The sequence below is a fragment of the Cricetulus griseus genome, assembly GCF_003668045.3.
Source record: "Cricetulus griseus strain 17A/GY chromosome 1 unlocalized genomic scaffold, alternate assembly CriGri-PICRH-1.0 chr1_0, whole genome shotgun sequence".
NCBI lineage: Eukaryota > Metazoa > Chordata > Mammalia > Rodentia > Cricetidae > Cricetulus > Cricetulus griseus.
Window position 1 is genome coordinate 154,586,565 of NW_023276806.1, and position 14,426 is coordinate 154,600,990.

The window sequence follows — 14,426 nt, forward strand, 5'->3', positions numbered from 1 at the left end:
CAAGAAAGAGGTTTGGTTTTGGTTTTGGTTTTGGTTTTGGCCTGGGTTGAGGGCTTTTGGGACAATGCACATGATTTTGGTTTCTGTGTCTTGGCAGGAGCAGACACACAAATGATTCCTGAGGTCCACATTGAGCTTTTAACCATCATTTGGGCTTGCTTATAATCCTTTCAACTCCATTTGCTTCCTTAGGCCACAGGTCTCTTATATGTAAAACAGATTTTGTGTGTTTCTGGCTGTATATAGACCTACTATGAATTTAGCTGGATAGTTTTAGTTATTCTCTTTCTCAATCTGAAGTCCAGAAAACACTAACAATTCAATAAATGGTATCTGATGTTGTGCCTCAGCAGTCCCAAATCATTCAGAAAACCATTCCCAAAGAGTTTCTGAAGGTGACTGATGGTGACACAGATCAAGTTGAGAAGCTAATGAGCTTCGGGGTGAGATGGCATCCATTTTCCACTGTCACAAGAAAGATATAAACTTTTACTGAATCTGTGAAAGCTTCATAAATATTTTACCTCTACCAAGACAAAATGTGGGCCTGGCAACAACTTGTATATAACTGAAGGACCTGGAAATAATTCCACAATACATATGAAGTGCTGTTAAAATTAGGTTAATATACTGCATATTATTTTTGTTATCAATTCATCACAGCTGTCATCATCCAATGTCTTCATAGGAAATAGGTTAAAGCTCACAGCATCCATGGAGGCCATGCTGGGATGTACTTCAGAATTTGCCGCTCAAACACGTGAGGGGATGGTTTTACTTACCTTCTGGGGGAGGAGCTGGGGCTGACACTTCATTTTCTAGAAATGAAAAGGATAATGGAAGTATTAGGCTCATTTATCAAAGGTAGGGGCTGTTCCATTCTGGCGGCATCTTCCTGTGCCTGCTGACTGAGCATCAGAGGAGGCATCAAGAGCCCCAAGGCTCACAACCTCATGGTGTGTGGTGGAAGCCGAGGACCTAAATGGCCTCATACAGGTGACGTAGTGTGATGCTGGAGAGAGCACAGGTGAGATGGGGTTCCAGGCTATGCTTGACACTTAGGTCTTCATCCAAGGCTGGGAGGAGTGGTACCCATCTCCAATCCCATATTTTCCATGCAGAGGCAGGATAATTGGGAATACAGTGTCATCTTTGGCTATATACTGAGTTCCAGGACAACAAGGGCTATTCAAAATTCTGTCTCAAAATGTAAAAACAAGCAAAACCTCATCCAAACCATGTACAGACCGGGTATTTAATTCCTACTGCTAAGTTTGTTTCTCCGACTCTGGAAAAATGGCCATAGTATTGATTTGATATTGGAGGACTGCTGTGAGGGTGAAATGAGACCCAGCAGGTGGCAAACACATCCTGTGGGGCTTGAAATGAAGTCCCTTTAAGAGATTCCCTTGCTGCAAATGAAAAGGCACCTAGGTGACTCCAGTATGGTCCTTTATCATGAGGCCACTTCCTGAAAGGTAGTGACAAGTCCTCTGGTTCTGCAGCTCCCCATCTCACTACAGAGCAAAGTACTGGTCTCTGGGAAACAGAATTAACCCTCCACATGATTGTTTCTTTGCCTGTACATCCTGGGCTTCCACCTACACTTATCAAGATGTTCTAAAGCTCAGGGTTTGAGGTTTTACACATGGCTTTGCATATGCAGTAGAATGGAGAAGTGTGGCTGTACAGTCTGCTAGAGGACCTTTTGTTAGAGAACACACCGAGTATGGCCATGTAGTCTGTTAAAGAACTTCTGCACTGAGTGTGGCTGTGCAGTCTGCTAGAGGAACTTCTGTTAAAGAAGACACTGTTTCCAGGTAGCTACAGACACATGCCAGGGTGTGAGAGCATAAAGATGTCCCTGTGGGATTCCCATGGGTACCAGAACTGGGTGCTATTGATTCTGTGTGACTGAAGCAGATGATTTAATTCCAAAATAAGAAGAGGCTACTGATGAAGATGATCTCCTTTAAAAGCATTTCCCACTTAATCATTAAATAAAACCCAAAGACAAGAAAGTTGTATTTTAGGCAGATAATGGGATCTTAGGAGCTTTATAGTTGTCCATGTCTAGGATGCCTCCCAGTGGCTTGGCTGTGGGAATGCACAGGACTTTAGTATATGAAGGCTTGGATGGGCTTCGAAAAAAACGAATGGATTATGCCATGATAGAAGATAGAAAATGAGTAACGCAGGGATGTAGGGTGCCAACAATGTCTTTTTTAAAATCGTAGTTTTTACCTGATATAAACTTAAATTGGCTAATTTACTTGCATGAAAAATTTTTCAAATATTCTGGTGATCAATAAATATTTTACTATTTATTAACAAGGGAGAAAGCAATAGATAGATAGATAGATGATACGAAGATTCCTAGATAGATGGATGGATAGCTATATAGATATCAATGGAGAAGAGCTATTTAGCTTTACATGCTAGCAGAAGTTAACATGGCAGAATGTGATGTCATTCACAGGTACAGTGAAAGGACTTATGTCCCTTTAGATGCCATTGACAATAATGTTTTCATGTCTTCACCACATCATAGAAGTATTGTTAGTGCTGCTATCCACTAGAAGATGAAAGCCTCAGCCTTTTAATTTTCACAGATGAGAGTGGAGAAATGGGAATCCAGTATTGACAGCTCGGCTCTGGGTGAGTTGTTGAGGCACATGGATGAGTACCAGAGCGCCAGAGTGAGAAGCCAGTTTCTCTGACACATTATCTTTTGGTCTGAGCCATGGCTGCAGCATGCCCAAGGACCTCTCCCTGGCTCTTTCTTTAGACAGTGCTCTCTGTCTCCTAACCCTTCCTCCCCACAGTTGTAGTAGCTGTTATTGTATTCCTGCATTCCACTCCGTTATTCTATCTGAGATGGTATCTTTCCCACCAGCTTGGGGCTTACTCTGTCAGGTTGGCATTCAAAGCCATTGTTGCATTTTCTTGCTCTCTCTCTTCTGTTCTACTGCAGACATTCTATCCTGGACCTGTATTCTTTGTCCATCCTCTGACTTTTCTGCTACCTAAGGTCACTGTCTTGTTCATTCCCCGAGTGGGGTTTCTGCCTTTCCTGTGACTATGTTTACAGACTGAGGTGGGGTCCTGACTTGGCCTATCCTAGTCCACTGCTTTACATGCATAGGCTTCGTCTACCTTACTGGCTTCTTTCAAGGCCAGCTGGGCTGTGGCATTCTGTTCTTCCTTATCCCCCTGGCATTCTGTGCCCACATCATAATATACTTCTTATCAACTATGACTTAGCTATTTTCCAACAGTCTCAGTTTATGTGTATACCTCTTCTTCCCCAGTTAAATATTGACAGGGATGCTGTTTATCTCCCTGGCTTCTCCATATATTGCTGGAAATGCATTAAATATATAGGAAACTAAGTAAGAAAAGAATGAAGAAAAGCTTCGTGGATAGTTGAGTAGAAGCTATCAAGGCGAATCAGGCTGTTGGTGCTTTCAGTTTTGTTGTTGAGACAAGATCTTTCTATGTAGCTCTGGCTAGCTTCAAACTTTCTGTGTAGCCCAGGTCAGTCTAGACCACATCACAATTCTTCTGCCCCAGCCTTCAAAGTGCTGGGACTCCAAGCATGATGACCACACACAATACAACACAAGGTGCGTTTCCTAAGGACAGCTAGAGTTCTTATAGATCCAAGTGGGGCCTTGGGTGAACTCTAACAAAATTAATTAGAATCATCTTGGATGCTGAAGTTGTAAACATGCTCCGAATGTAAATTTTCCATCTCCATTGTGTCTGAAAGACCCATGCACTACCCAGCAGGTCAAAATATAAAAAATCAAAATGAGGATTTAAGAGCTTTAATTAAACTGCCTCGTATCTGGAGGTTGCTGTTCTACCAGCCAGATGTAGCAGATTGTCCAAACTGTGGAAACACTTAGGACATTAATGCTAAGACTTTTGCATGAAGTGGAAATGAAAGTTGGATGCCTGCTTAGAAAGGAAATGTGCTCTCTCAAGAACACAAAAACCAGTTGCTTTGCAGCCAACAAATAAACACAACAGCTTACTGACACCTGTTGCATTTAGGAATAACTTCTATTGACATTTTTAACTGTAGTAACCCTTTTCCACATGGGAACTGAAACTCTTACAGGTCTCACAGTTCTTTCCCATCAGGCACACTGGAGAACCCATGCTCTCTAGCAGGGCCTGCACTTCCTGTCTCAGTTGCTCTGAAGGAGGCAGAAGAAATGAACTGATGGACTTTCCAATATCATTACTTCACTTTCCTCTCATATTGGTCACTGTCAAGATCATGTAACCTCTTATATTGTCCCACCTGCAGGAATGTGCCTCTGTTTCCTCATGGGGAAATGGAAGTAACAATAGAGCCTCTACCTCAGGGAGGTTGGCAGGAAGGAATGAGTTAGCAGATTCACCATTTATACCTCATCACTTCCTGGTTTTTCTTAATTACCATCGTTTTTACTTGGTTACACCTGAACAAGAAACAGATGTCTACAAATGGCACCTGTTAAGGATTTGTCTAATTTTCAGGACTGTGGACTTCCCAGTATTAAAATGTGTTTGGAATTGAGGTGGGGCTGAGGAAGCAGCCAGGGATGGGACGGATGTGCTAGCCCCCTCCACCCTAACCATACAATGGGAACTACTGCTAATCTGAGCACAATTCAGGATTAGCATTGCAGTGCACAAGTTAGATAAGTCGATCAATCATCAATCAGTCATCAATTGCACTGAAACAAAAAGGGAAGGAGGAAAAAACCTCCCCATCATTTCTGGGGCATTTACACAAAGAATTTGTGTAGTTTGGAGGTAATAGATAGCCAGAAATGGCGATAACCAAGCAGGCTTGACTCAGGAAATGAATAATGCTCTCTCTCTCTCTCTCTCTCTCTCTCTCTCTCTCTCTCTCTCTCTCTCTCTCATAATTTGTCTCAGACAGACCCTGTCATGCCTAGTCTTTCCACTAAAATCATTTGCATGCACCCCAAATTCATTGACGGCTTCTATAGCAATCATTTATTAATTGCAAATGTCCCCCTCCATATTCCACTGAGTGTGAGATAGGTGGGAGGACCCAACCATCATTTGCTGAGCCCCTATTATGAATTTGGCAAAAATCAAAGGCTTACAAATGTGGCTGAGAGAGGGCATCTCCACATTTAAGGAACTCACAGGTAAACAATCTTCTGTTAGTATTGGTTTTGTTGCCCTTCATCCCTCTGCTCTTCTACAACACTCAGGACTCCCTGCTTCAGAAACCGCAGGATGCACAGGATCCAATTAAAGCACGATTCTGACTGGAGGTCAGTGCCACGTTCAAAATTCTGCATTTCTAACAGACTTGTGGGCACCGCTGGTGCTGCAGGTCCACAGCCTACACTGAGCGTCTCAGACCCTAAAGGTCACCTGTTCCTCTCCCATTTCATAGATGGTTGTAAATGCTAAAACACTTACAGTAACTGGGGACCTCTTCTTCCCTCTTTGGTCACAAGCTTCTTGAGGACAAGGCCAGTCTTCCTTTCCAAGTCCCACCCAGCAGGTGCTCTGTAAATATAGCTGACTGGCAGGCAATTCCTACCCGCACAAAAGCCCCTTCTCCTCCCTGCCAAGAAATCAAGAGCTGTCCCCTGGTGCTCTGTGGGCAGCTTTCTTCAGCTGCATTACCCACAGGGAACACTATGTCTTCCATTGCTGTCCCTGCTGGCCAAGGCTTCCAGGCATCTGTCCAAACTCATCTTTTAGATTTCATCTTACTGTCATCACATGTCTTGCATTTCTTAACAAGGTCAGGAGAGCAAACATGGCAGGGGTTTTGGCTCTCAGGAACAAAGCACCCCTTCCTTTCTAAGGAATCTGCTCTTTTTAAAATCTAGTCTGGAAAGGCAACTAGAATCAAGGAACCTGCCCCATAAATTTCTAGGCAAATACCGCTTGGTCAGCCATGGTAGGTGTGTTGATATCTGGCTCTCTGTGTAGTGATGGCCAAGTGGCAAGTCCTTTGGTAAACTCTAAATCTTAAACAAGCAAATAGATATTGACTAAGCAAGACACCACCAAACTTCTGCCTACTTAGAAGCCAAAAGACGGAGTCTGAACTTTGTGGACCAGCGGGATAAAGGCAGCTATTTGCCCTCTCACTTTGTACTCATCCATTACCAGAAAATGTGCCAACAAGATGGTGTGGAAAAGCAGGGCTATGTACTTTGCTAAAGAAAGAGAAGGAGGAGGAAGGGGTGGGGAGGAGAAAGAGGAGGATGAAAAGAAGAAGGAGAAGAAATAACTGGGGGGGGTGCCCAAATGTTTTAGTGGACAACATAAAAATAAGTGGGATTCTGCAGCAGCAATGAAGCTAGCTTCTGTCAAAGAGCCTCTGGTCTTTGATCTTTTCTAATTCATAACAGACTTACCCTTCCTCTGCAATGCTGAAATGCTTTCAGATGCCTGATCTATTTATGGTGGATTTTTCCTATGATCACCTACTGTAAAAAGCACAGGTATGCCACCAATGGCATGCCCTCACAGCTTGTGCCCAGGCATTCTAATTGATGGGCACTGGTGGCAGTGATGAGACCGCCTCATATGTGGCCTTCTGCTGCTAAAGAAACATGGGGAGCAGAGACTCCATAAATGGTGTGACTTTCTCTGGTGGAAACCATCTCCTCTTTCAGTGCCAAGGGTTCTGGGCTTCATAAGTTGGGAGGTGGGGGATCTTAGCTCTTAGGTAGTATTAAGCTGTCTGTATGTATGTGTCTGTCCACTAAAGCAACATAACTCAGCCAAGTTCTCTCTTTGTCATAGGCTCACTATCTGTAACAAAGCTGTCATACTAGTTTTACATAATAAAATTATTATTGTATTTTATAGTGTCATATATTTAAACAGTACATTATCATCAAAAATGTTCTGGGGACCATTAGGTATAATTCTATTCAAGCAGTCATGCTAGATTTACATAATAAAACTTATTACATTATTGTATTTTATAATGTTATATATTTAAACAATACATTATCATTAAAAGTATTCTGTGGAGGCTTAGATATAATTTCATTTAAATTTTTACATTATGGAGGTCATAATTAATTACATCTCATGAATGTTACATGGGAGCAGAGAAGGCAGGAAGAACATGTAAAAAGTTGTTATCATTAATCCCAGCACTCAGGAGGCAGAGACTGGCAGATCTCTGTGAGTTCGAGGCCAGCCTGGTCTCCAAAGCACGTGCCAGGATAGGCTCCAAAACTACATAGAGAAACCTTGTCTTGAAAAACCAAAAAAAAAAAATAAATAAATAAAAAATAAAAAAAGTTGTTATCATTGGCTGCTGTGGCAATATGTCATTTATGGCTTTCATTCTGAACCTATTGGGCAAACTTCTGAAAAACCTAATCCTCTAAAGCCCTCCTTTGGCAATATGACTTTGAGGACAAGACGGTATGGCTTATTTGCTTACTTTTGTGATAGAGTCTCACTATGTAGACCAAGCTAGGCTTGAAATCCTCCATATCTGCCTCATGAGTGCTGGGATTACAAGAGTGGCCCCCATGTTCAGACTTAATTATTATTTCTACTGTTTAAACACATATTGTGTATGTGTGTTCACACCTATGTGTGTACATGTACCACAGTGTGCGTGTGAAGATCAGAGGGCAGCAGCCGGTTCTCCCTCCCACCATGTGGGCCCCAGGTATTAAACGAAGGTGCTCAGGCTTGGTAGCAAGTACCTTTACCTGCTGGGCCATGTTATTGGCTTGCATGTCTTATTCTCAAGGTAAGATTCTGAGTTCAAAATGAAAAACGTGACTATTTTGTATATTGTAAATGTCAATAATGTTGAATTTCCCCAACCCACTATAATAAGGTCACTTCTTTCTTTTTCCACTAAAAAGGCAATGAGCATTTGTTGACAGTGGACTCTGACACTGTGTACTTGCTCCACTTGGAACCTCGTTTGCCTGGACAACAGCACACAGGAAATGGCCTCAATATAAAACATGGTTTGCTCTTAGACATTCACCTTACCATATAGGGAAATATTGACTATATTAATCACGGTCACTGAAAAATTAACAAACATTTGATTTAGAGTAAATAGTTCTCAAAGTACGGGCTGGGATTCCTTAGTCCCTGGAACTCCTCTAGAGAGTCTAGAATATCAAAGTTATTTCTGTAGCTTTAAGATATTATTTGCATTTCTCACTCATATACTCTCAAAAGCAAATGGTGAACTTTTCCAAAGGGCACACAACAGTGTTCTGACAGCTTATAGAATATGTGCTTATATATTTTTACATTTGAAACAGATTTTGATTTTTTTAATTTCCTTGAAAATAACAATCAAAAATAGGCCAGTCACGTGGGTCTCTGTGAGTTTGATATAGTCTATAGAGCTGTCACATACAGAAACCCTGTCTCACAAAACAAACAAAAGAAAACTCAACAAACAAACAAACTGGCTAGTGCCTTCAATAACTAGAGTGGTATGCTTGCAGCCCCAGTCTCTTTTGAGGTTGAGGACGGGTGACAACTGAGTAAGGTCCTGTTCTACAAGCATAAATAGACATATATATATATATACATATATATATATATATATATATATATATGTATATATATATATTTGAATATATATGTAAAATGTGTATCTGAGTGATAATAAAAAGATTTTGGGGTTAAGGTCCTTTTTTTTTTTTTTTTTTTGAGACAGGGTTTCTCTGTGTAGCTTTGGAGCCTATCCTGGCACTCTGTGAACCAGGCTGGTCTGGAACTCACAGATATCCACCCACCTCTGCCTACCGAGTGCTGGGATTAAAAGTGTATGCCACTAATGCCCGCCTGTGGTAAGGTCTTTTTAACATGAATAAATTCATGTTATATACTTCATTTGGAGCTTTGATTGATAAAACTGTGAAGCTGTCCTTATAGAGGACCCGGGTTCAATTCTTAGCACCCACAACTGTAACTACAATTCCAGGGAATCTGACACCCTTTTCTGATACTGCATGCCTGTGGTGCTCAGACACACATGCAGACAAAATACTCATATGCATACAATAAACATAAACAAATATTTTAAAAATGTAGCCAAACACGGTAGTATACTTTTTTAATTCCAGTACTCAAGAGGCAGAAGCAGATCGATCTTTGTGAGGTCAAGGCCGGCCTGGTCTACATAGCAAGTTCCAGGACAGTCAATGCTATGTAGTGAGATCCTGTCTCGAAAGAACAAAACTGCAAATTGACTTTGAGGGTAGTAACTTGGTTTTCTATAGGCACAATGATAGACAAAGGGGTAATATTGCCCAATACTGCCTCCTCTAAAATCATCTACCTAGACTCAGTTATCCAAGTAGCAGCAGCTGACCTAAAAGTTACAAGGCCATGGGGGAGGAAAATGCATTGTAATCAGCTCCTCAAGCATCCTTCACTGAGACCCCTGAGCTGTACCACAGTCTCGAGTGAGCATAGAACATGGGCCTCAGGGAAGGCAAGCTAGGTGCCTAGAGGAGCAACTTTAAAAAAGGTGGGGGGAGCTCACCATGTTTGCATGGCTTGAAAGGGAATGTTTTCTCAAATGCTGGCTGTTCTCAAGGTAGCACTAAACCTTGAGACTGTTCTCAAGGTGGGAGCTAGGTCTATTACCCCATGTGCACAACAGCAGAGGGAGGGGTTCCATCCAGTTATGGACAGAAGAACAGGAAAGCTATTAATTACTTGGTGTTGATTCAAAAAGCCAGCAATTTGGATTCGTGGGATAACATGATCTACAGTATCTTTAATATAAGGCAAAGTTAAATTGCATCCACTGTGCTCTATTTATTCATTTTGTTTTTTGAGATAGAATCTTGTGTAGCCCAAGCTGGTATTACACCCACTTTGTAGCTAAGGATGGCCTGCCTCTACCTCCCAATTTCTGGATTGCAGACCTACACCACCACTCTGGTTCACGTTTAAAATAGAGAGATTTGTTTCTAAGTATAGATAGATTACATTTTAGAAATGTTTCTTTCCAGTATTGATTGATTCTATCCAGTGATAAAGATATAAAATTATATAATAATAAAACTATATAATAATAATAAAACTATATACAAAAAACAGTTGTTAAGTAAGAATTGCAGTAACAATATCTAATCCATTTGCATTTTGCAAAATTAGAGAAAATAATTACCTCTCATCTTGGTGAGTCTAAGGTTTTATTTCTAATTTACTAAGGAAAACTATAATTATAACTATCTAGTCTTTAACTCCATCAAAGATTCTAGAAGGGTTTAATGTTACGTAGTGACAGGGACACCTCACTGCCTGGACAGTCACCCAAAGTTATTCTGTAACATTAAGGCATCTGTCTCTGGCCCACAGGCTTAGCACATCTGTCAGACTTTTCTGTGAAGCAAAATTTTCGAAGGACTGTCCTACCTTGTCTTAACAAAGTTCAACAGTCACCTTTTTTACATCCTGCTGTTCCAGTTTGGACAGTAACTGTCAGCAATTGAGACAAGGGTAGTTTTGTTGCCCATATGACTAGCTTTTGCCATAAAAAACTCCTTATAGAGTTTCTTTGATGCCCATCATCTTTTCTGAAGTAGATTGGGGCAGCCAGGACCAGACATGTCTCACTGTCATGAAAAGCCTTAGGTTATTAAACATACTGAATGCCATAAGGTTAAAACATTCCCTTTTAGTTAGACAAAAAGGAGAAAATGCTGTGGAATAATCCTCATGTACACTGTAAAGATTTGTCACTCAAATTGGTTTAATAAAATGCTGATTAGCCAGAGCCAGGCAGGAAGGATACGCAGGGTGACCAAACTTAGGATGATGGGAAGGAGAGGGTGGAGTCAGGAGATGCTGGCCAGACACAGAGAGAGCAAGATGTGCATGCTGTACTGAGCAAATGTACCACCATATGGCAGAGTGTAAATAAAGAATATGTGTTAACTTAAAATGTAGAAACTATTTGATAATAAGCCCAAGCTATTGGCTGAGCATTTACAATTTTTAAAAAAAGATTACCAGATTCTAGAACAAAGCAAACCCTCAGCACTGTGTACAGCCCCACACCTTTAAATGACTTAACCCCAGTAATCCAGATCTGTCTGCTGTGGCCCTGTGTTGCTGAAGACTGCACTCCAAGAATCTATACACTAAGTGCATGGATTCTGAAGATTTCAACAATTTACACTTCAGCTTGATAGAAGTTCCCTAGATCCACAGGGCTTTTTTAACCCCTAGGTTAGCTTGTGTTTTTGTCCCAAATATACAACTCATGATGCCATTCCACATTGAAAGGTATGAAGATACAGGCATTTTTAAATAGCAAAAAGTACAAGATATTTCACCCAGTACAATGGCTTGCTTCTTTCGTTCCTGTTTCCAAAGACAATCAGATAAAGGCCAGTATGGCCCAGATAGGGGCAGCCATTGGGTAAAACTGGACTCGACTTGAAGAAATTAAAATAGTCTAGAACACATCAGAAGGAGATTATTTCCCAAGTAATTTGCATTGTCAATATTTTTCTTTTTAAGTTCCCCTAAATGGACCCCAGGAATGGGAAGTGGCATGAACTCCTGAGCTAATTGGGAGCATGAGGGTAGGGAGAGGGAGCTGCCACAATAAGAGCAGGAGAAGAGGGGTAGAGGAGAGGAAATGAGGAGCAGAAATATTGAGTTGGGGGAAGAATAGAGGAGAGAGAGCAGGATGAAAAATACCATATTAGAGGGAGCCACTATAGGTCTGAGAAGAGATCTGGAACTAGGAGTTCTCCAGAGACCTACAAGGATGACATGATCTGACAATCCAGGCAATGGTAGAGAGGATAACCTTAAAGCCCTTCCCCTAAAATGAGATTGATGACTACTCTTTATGACATCCTAGAGCCCTCATCCAGTGGCTGATGGAAGCAGAGACAGACATCCACAGATATACACTGAGCTGAAATCTGGAACTTAGTTGAAGAGAGGGAGGAATGAAGAGTGAAGGGGTCTGTACCAGGTTGGAGAAACCCACAGAAACAGTTGGTCTGAACAAGGGAGAGCACATCAACCCCAGATGCTGCCTGGGAGGCCAGTACCAGACTGATCCAGACCCCTGAACATGGATGTCAATGAAGAGGCCTCTGCACTCCAGGGAGCCTCTGGTAATAGATTGGTATTTTTCCCTGGTGTAAGAAGGGACTTTGAGAGCCCATCCCACGTAAAGGGATACACTCTGGCCCTGGACACATGGGGAAGGGCCCAGGCCCAGCACAGGAAGATTTGGTGGACTTTGCAGAGCCCCCGTTGAGGGCCCTACCCTGCCTGGGGAGTGGTGGGTGGATGGGGTGGGGGGTAGGCTGGGGGTGGGGGAGGAGGGATGGGGGTGAGGGGAGGGAGAGGGAGAAGGGACTTACATGTGAAACAAGCTTGTTCCCTAACTTGAACTAATAAAAAGAAAAAAAAAAAGAGTTCCCTACTATGCCTTCCCCTGGGGTCTGTATCATTGACTCCTGTTTGGAATCAGATATTATGGAATAAACCCCTTCAAGGTCTTTTCCCAAGTGCCTAGAAGGCTTACTTTGGGTGACTTTTTAAAAATAGAGGAAAGGAAGTCCTGGTAACAGATGGGATCATAAAAACAGAACAATAAACACAATGACACTCAATTTGTTACCCACCACATACACATGCAGTAAAGTCTCTATGCACTTACCTGAGAGAAATTCAGTCAGGAAGATCAACCTCTGAAGGCAGTTCTGTGTAGAGAAATCTAAGGTCCCTCAAAACCAATTCGTAACTGTTGGGGACAGTTCAGCTATTCAAGGTGACACTTTCATCTAAGTGAGAAAGGTCATACTCCACCCCCCCAAACACACACAATGGAGCAGTAAAGAAATAGCTCAGTGTCTTTTTCTTTCTGACAGCTGGAGACCCCTCTATACCAAACATTTCAGTGGGAATACAACAGAGACCCTGGGGTGTAGGCCTTTTCTATCTGAATTGGATTAAAACCAAGATGTTTCACTGAGTAAAATAAGAGCAAACTCCTGGTGACAATAATGGTCATCATAATAATTCCTGCTCTCAAACAATGTGACATTGCCTGCCTATAATCCCAGATTACAAGAGACAAAGACAACAGGACTGCCAAGTTCAAGACTATCCAGGGGCTCTACAGAAAGGACCAGGATAACTAAAGCTACATAGCAAGACCCTGTTTCAAAAAAACCCACTTAAAGCAGAACAAAAGACAATCTTTATCTGGTCATGTGTTATAAATCTTAACAAAAGCTAGGAGGAAGCAGCCATTGTCACAGCCTATGCTGTTGGAAATATAAAGCTTCTACCACACACATGGTATGTAATATCTTACACAGTTCTGGGCTCACTGCTTGCAGCCTTGCTATATGGCGGGTCTTGTTCCAGATACTTTACCTGATTTGTTTTCATTTTTACAAAGACTTGTGAATCAGGTATTATTTTTATCACAGTTTAGACGTGGGAGAACTGAGGCATAGGAAGTATATGGAACTTAGAACATGGTTCAGCAGGTATTTAAGCTAGCTAGAATGTTCCATGAGTATCATACAGTAATGTTTAGTAAGAATAATATCTAATATGCATAAAGAAATGCTGGATATATACAGGACAATTTAAAGGCATCCAACTACAAACATGATGAACTAAATTGTGAATAAGTAAACTTTTGATATAGATAGAACATTGACTACTGTGTGACATTTTATAAAAGGCAAAGATATTAGCAGAGTGTTCCTCAGGAGTTTTAAGAAGAGGTCTGGAGAAGACTTGAGTTATTTTGAAAATGAAAGGTGTTTAGCCTAAATAGATAAACACGAGTCAAAAAGTGAACAAAACAAACCATAAGACCTAAAGCCTGGCATGCAATGTAACTTTAGATATTACATGCGTGTGCCAAACTGCCTACAAAAAGATTCTTGGGGGACATAAAAGGGCAAAAGTCTTATCAAAGTGGATTTAAACTTGAGAGGCACAGTGAAAGTCAGATTACAGCCAGTTTCTGGTGAACTCATTTTAGAGAGAGAGAAATACGCATGGGATGGAAGCAGCCTTATCTGCTCTCTGCCAAGTCAGTCAGCCCATGCCTGTCCCAAGGAGATCTAAAGGCTGCCTCTGGAAGCACAAGTAGAGACTTTAAGAGCTCTGCCCCATGAATGGGAACACCCTAAAATTCAGCTTGCTGTGTGTCTATGTGGCTGTGCAAATGCAGTCTCTGTAAGTTAAAGCTGACCTTGTCCACCCAGAACAGACCTGGCTGGGGCAAGATAATATCATCACTTTGATTAAGGGGGGCTGTCTGATTTAAAAAAAAAAAACACCTATGGGGTCATAGTCTCTCTGTTTATGAAATAAATTGGTGCCTCTGGGAAATGAAATGGCAACGTACCTTTTTCATTGTTCTTTTTCAT

General features: G+C 41.5%; 1 protein-coding gene across 1 annotated transcript in view; it reads right to left on the reverse strand.

The window, feature by feature from the left end:
- The window catches only part of Mybpc1 (myosin binding protein C1), a 76,156-nt gene extending 61,730 nt beyond the window's left edge, over positions 1-14,426 (reverse strand). Inside the window, exons 1-2 of the mRNA XM_035451369.1 lie at positions 14,405-14,426; positions 783-818 (exon numbers count right to left, since the gene is read on the reverse strand). Of these exons, the coding sequence (XP_035307260.1) occupies positions 783-818; positions 14,405-14,426 (58 nt within the window). The remainder of the gene's footprint in view (positions 1-782; positions 819-14,404) is intronic.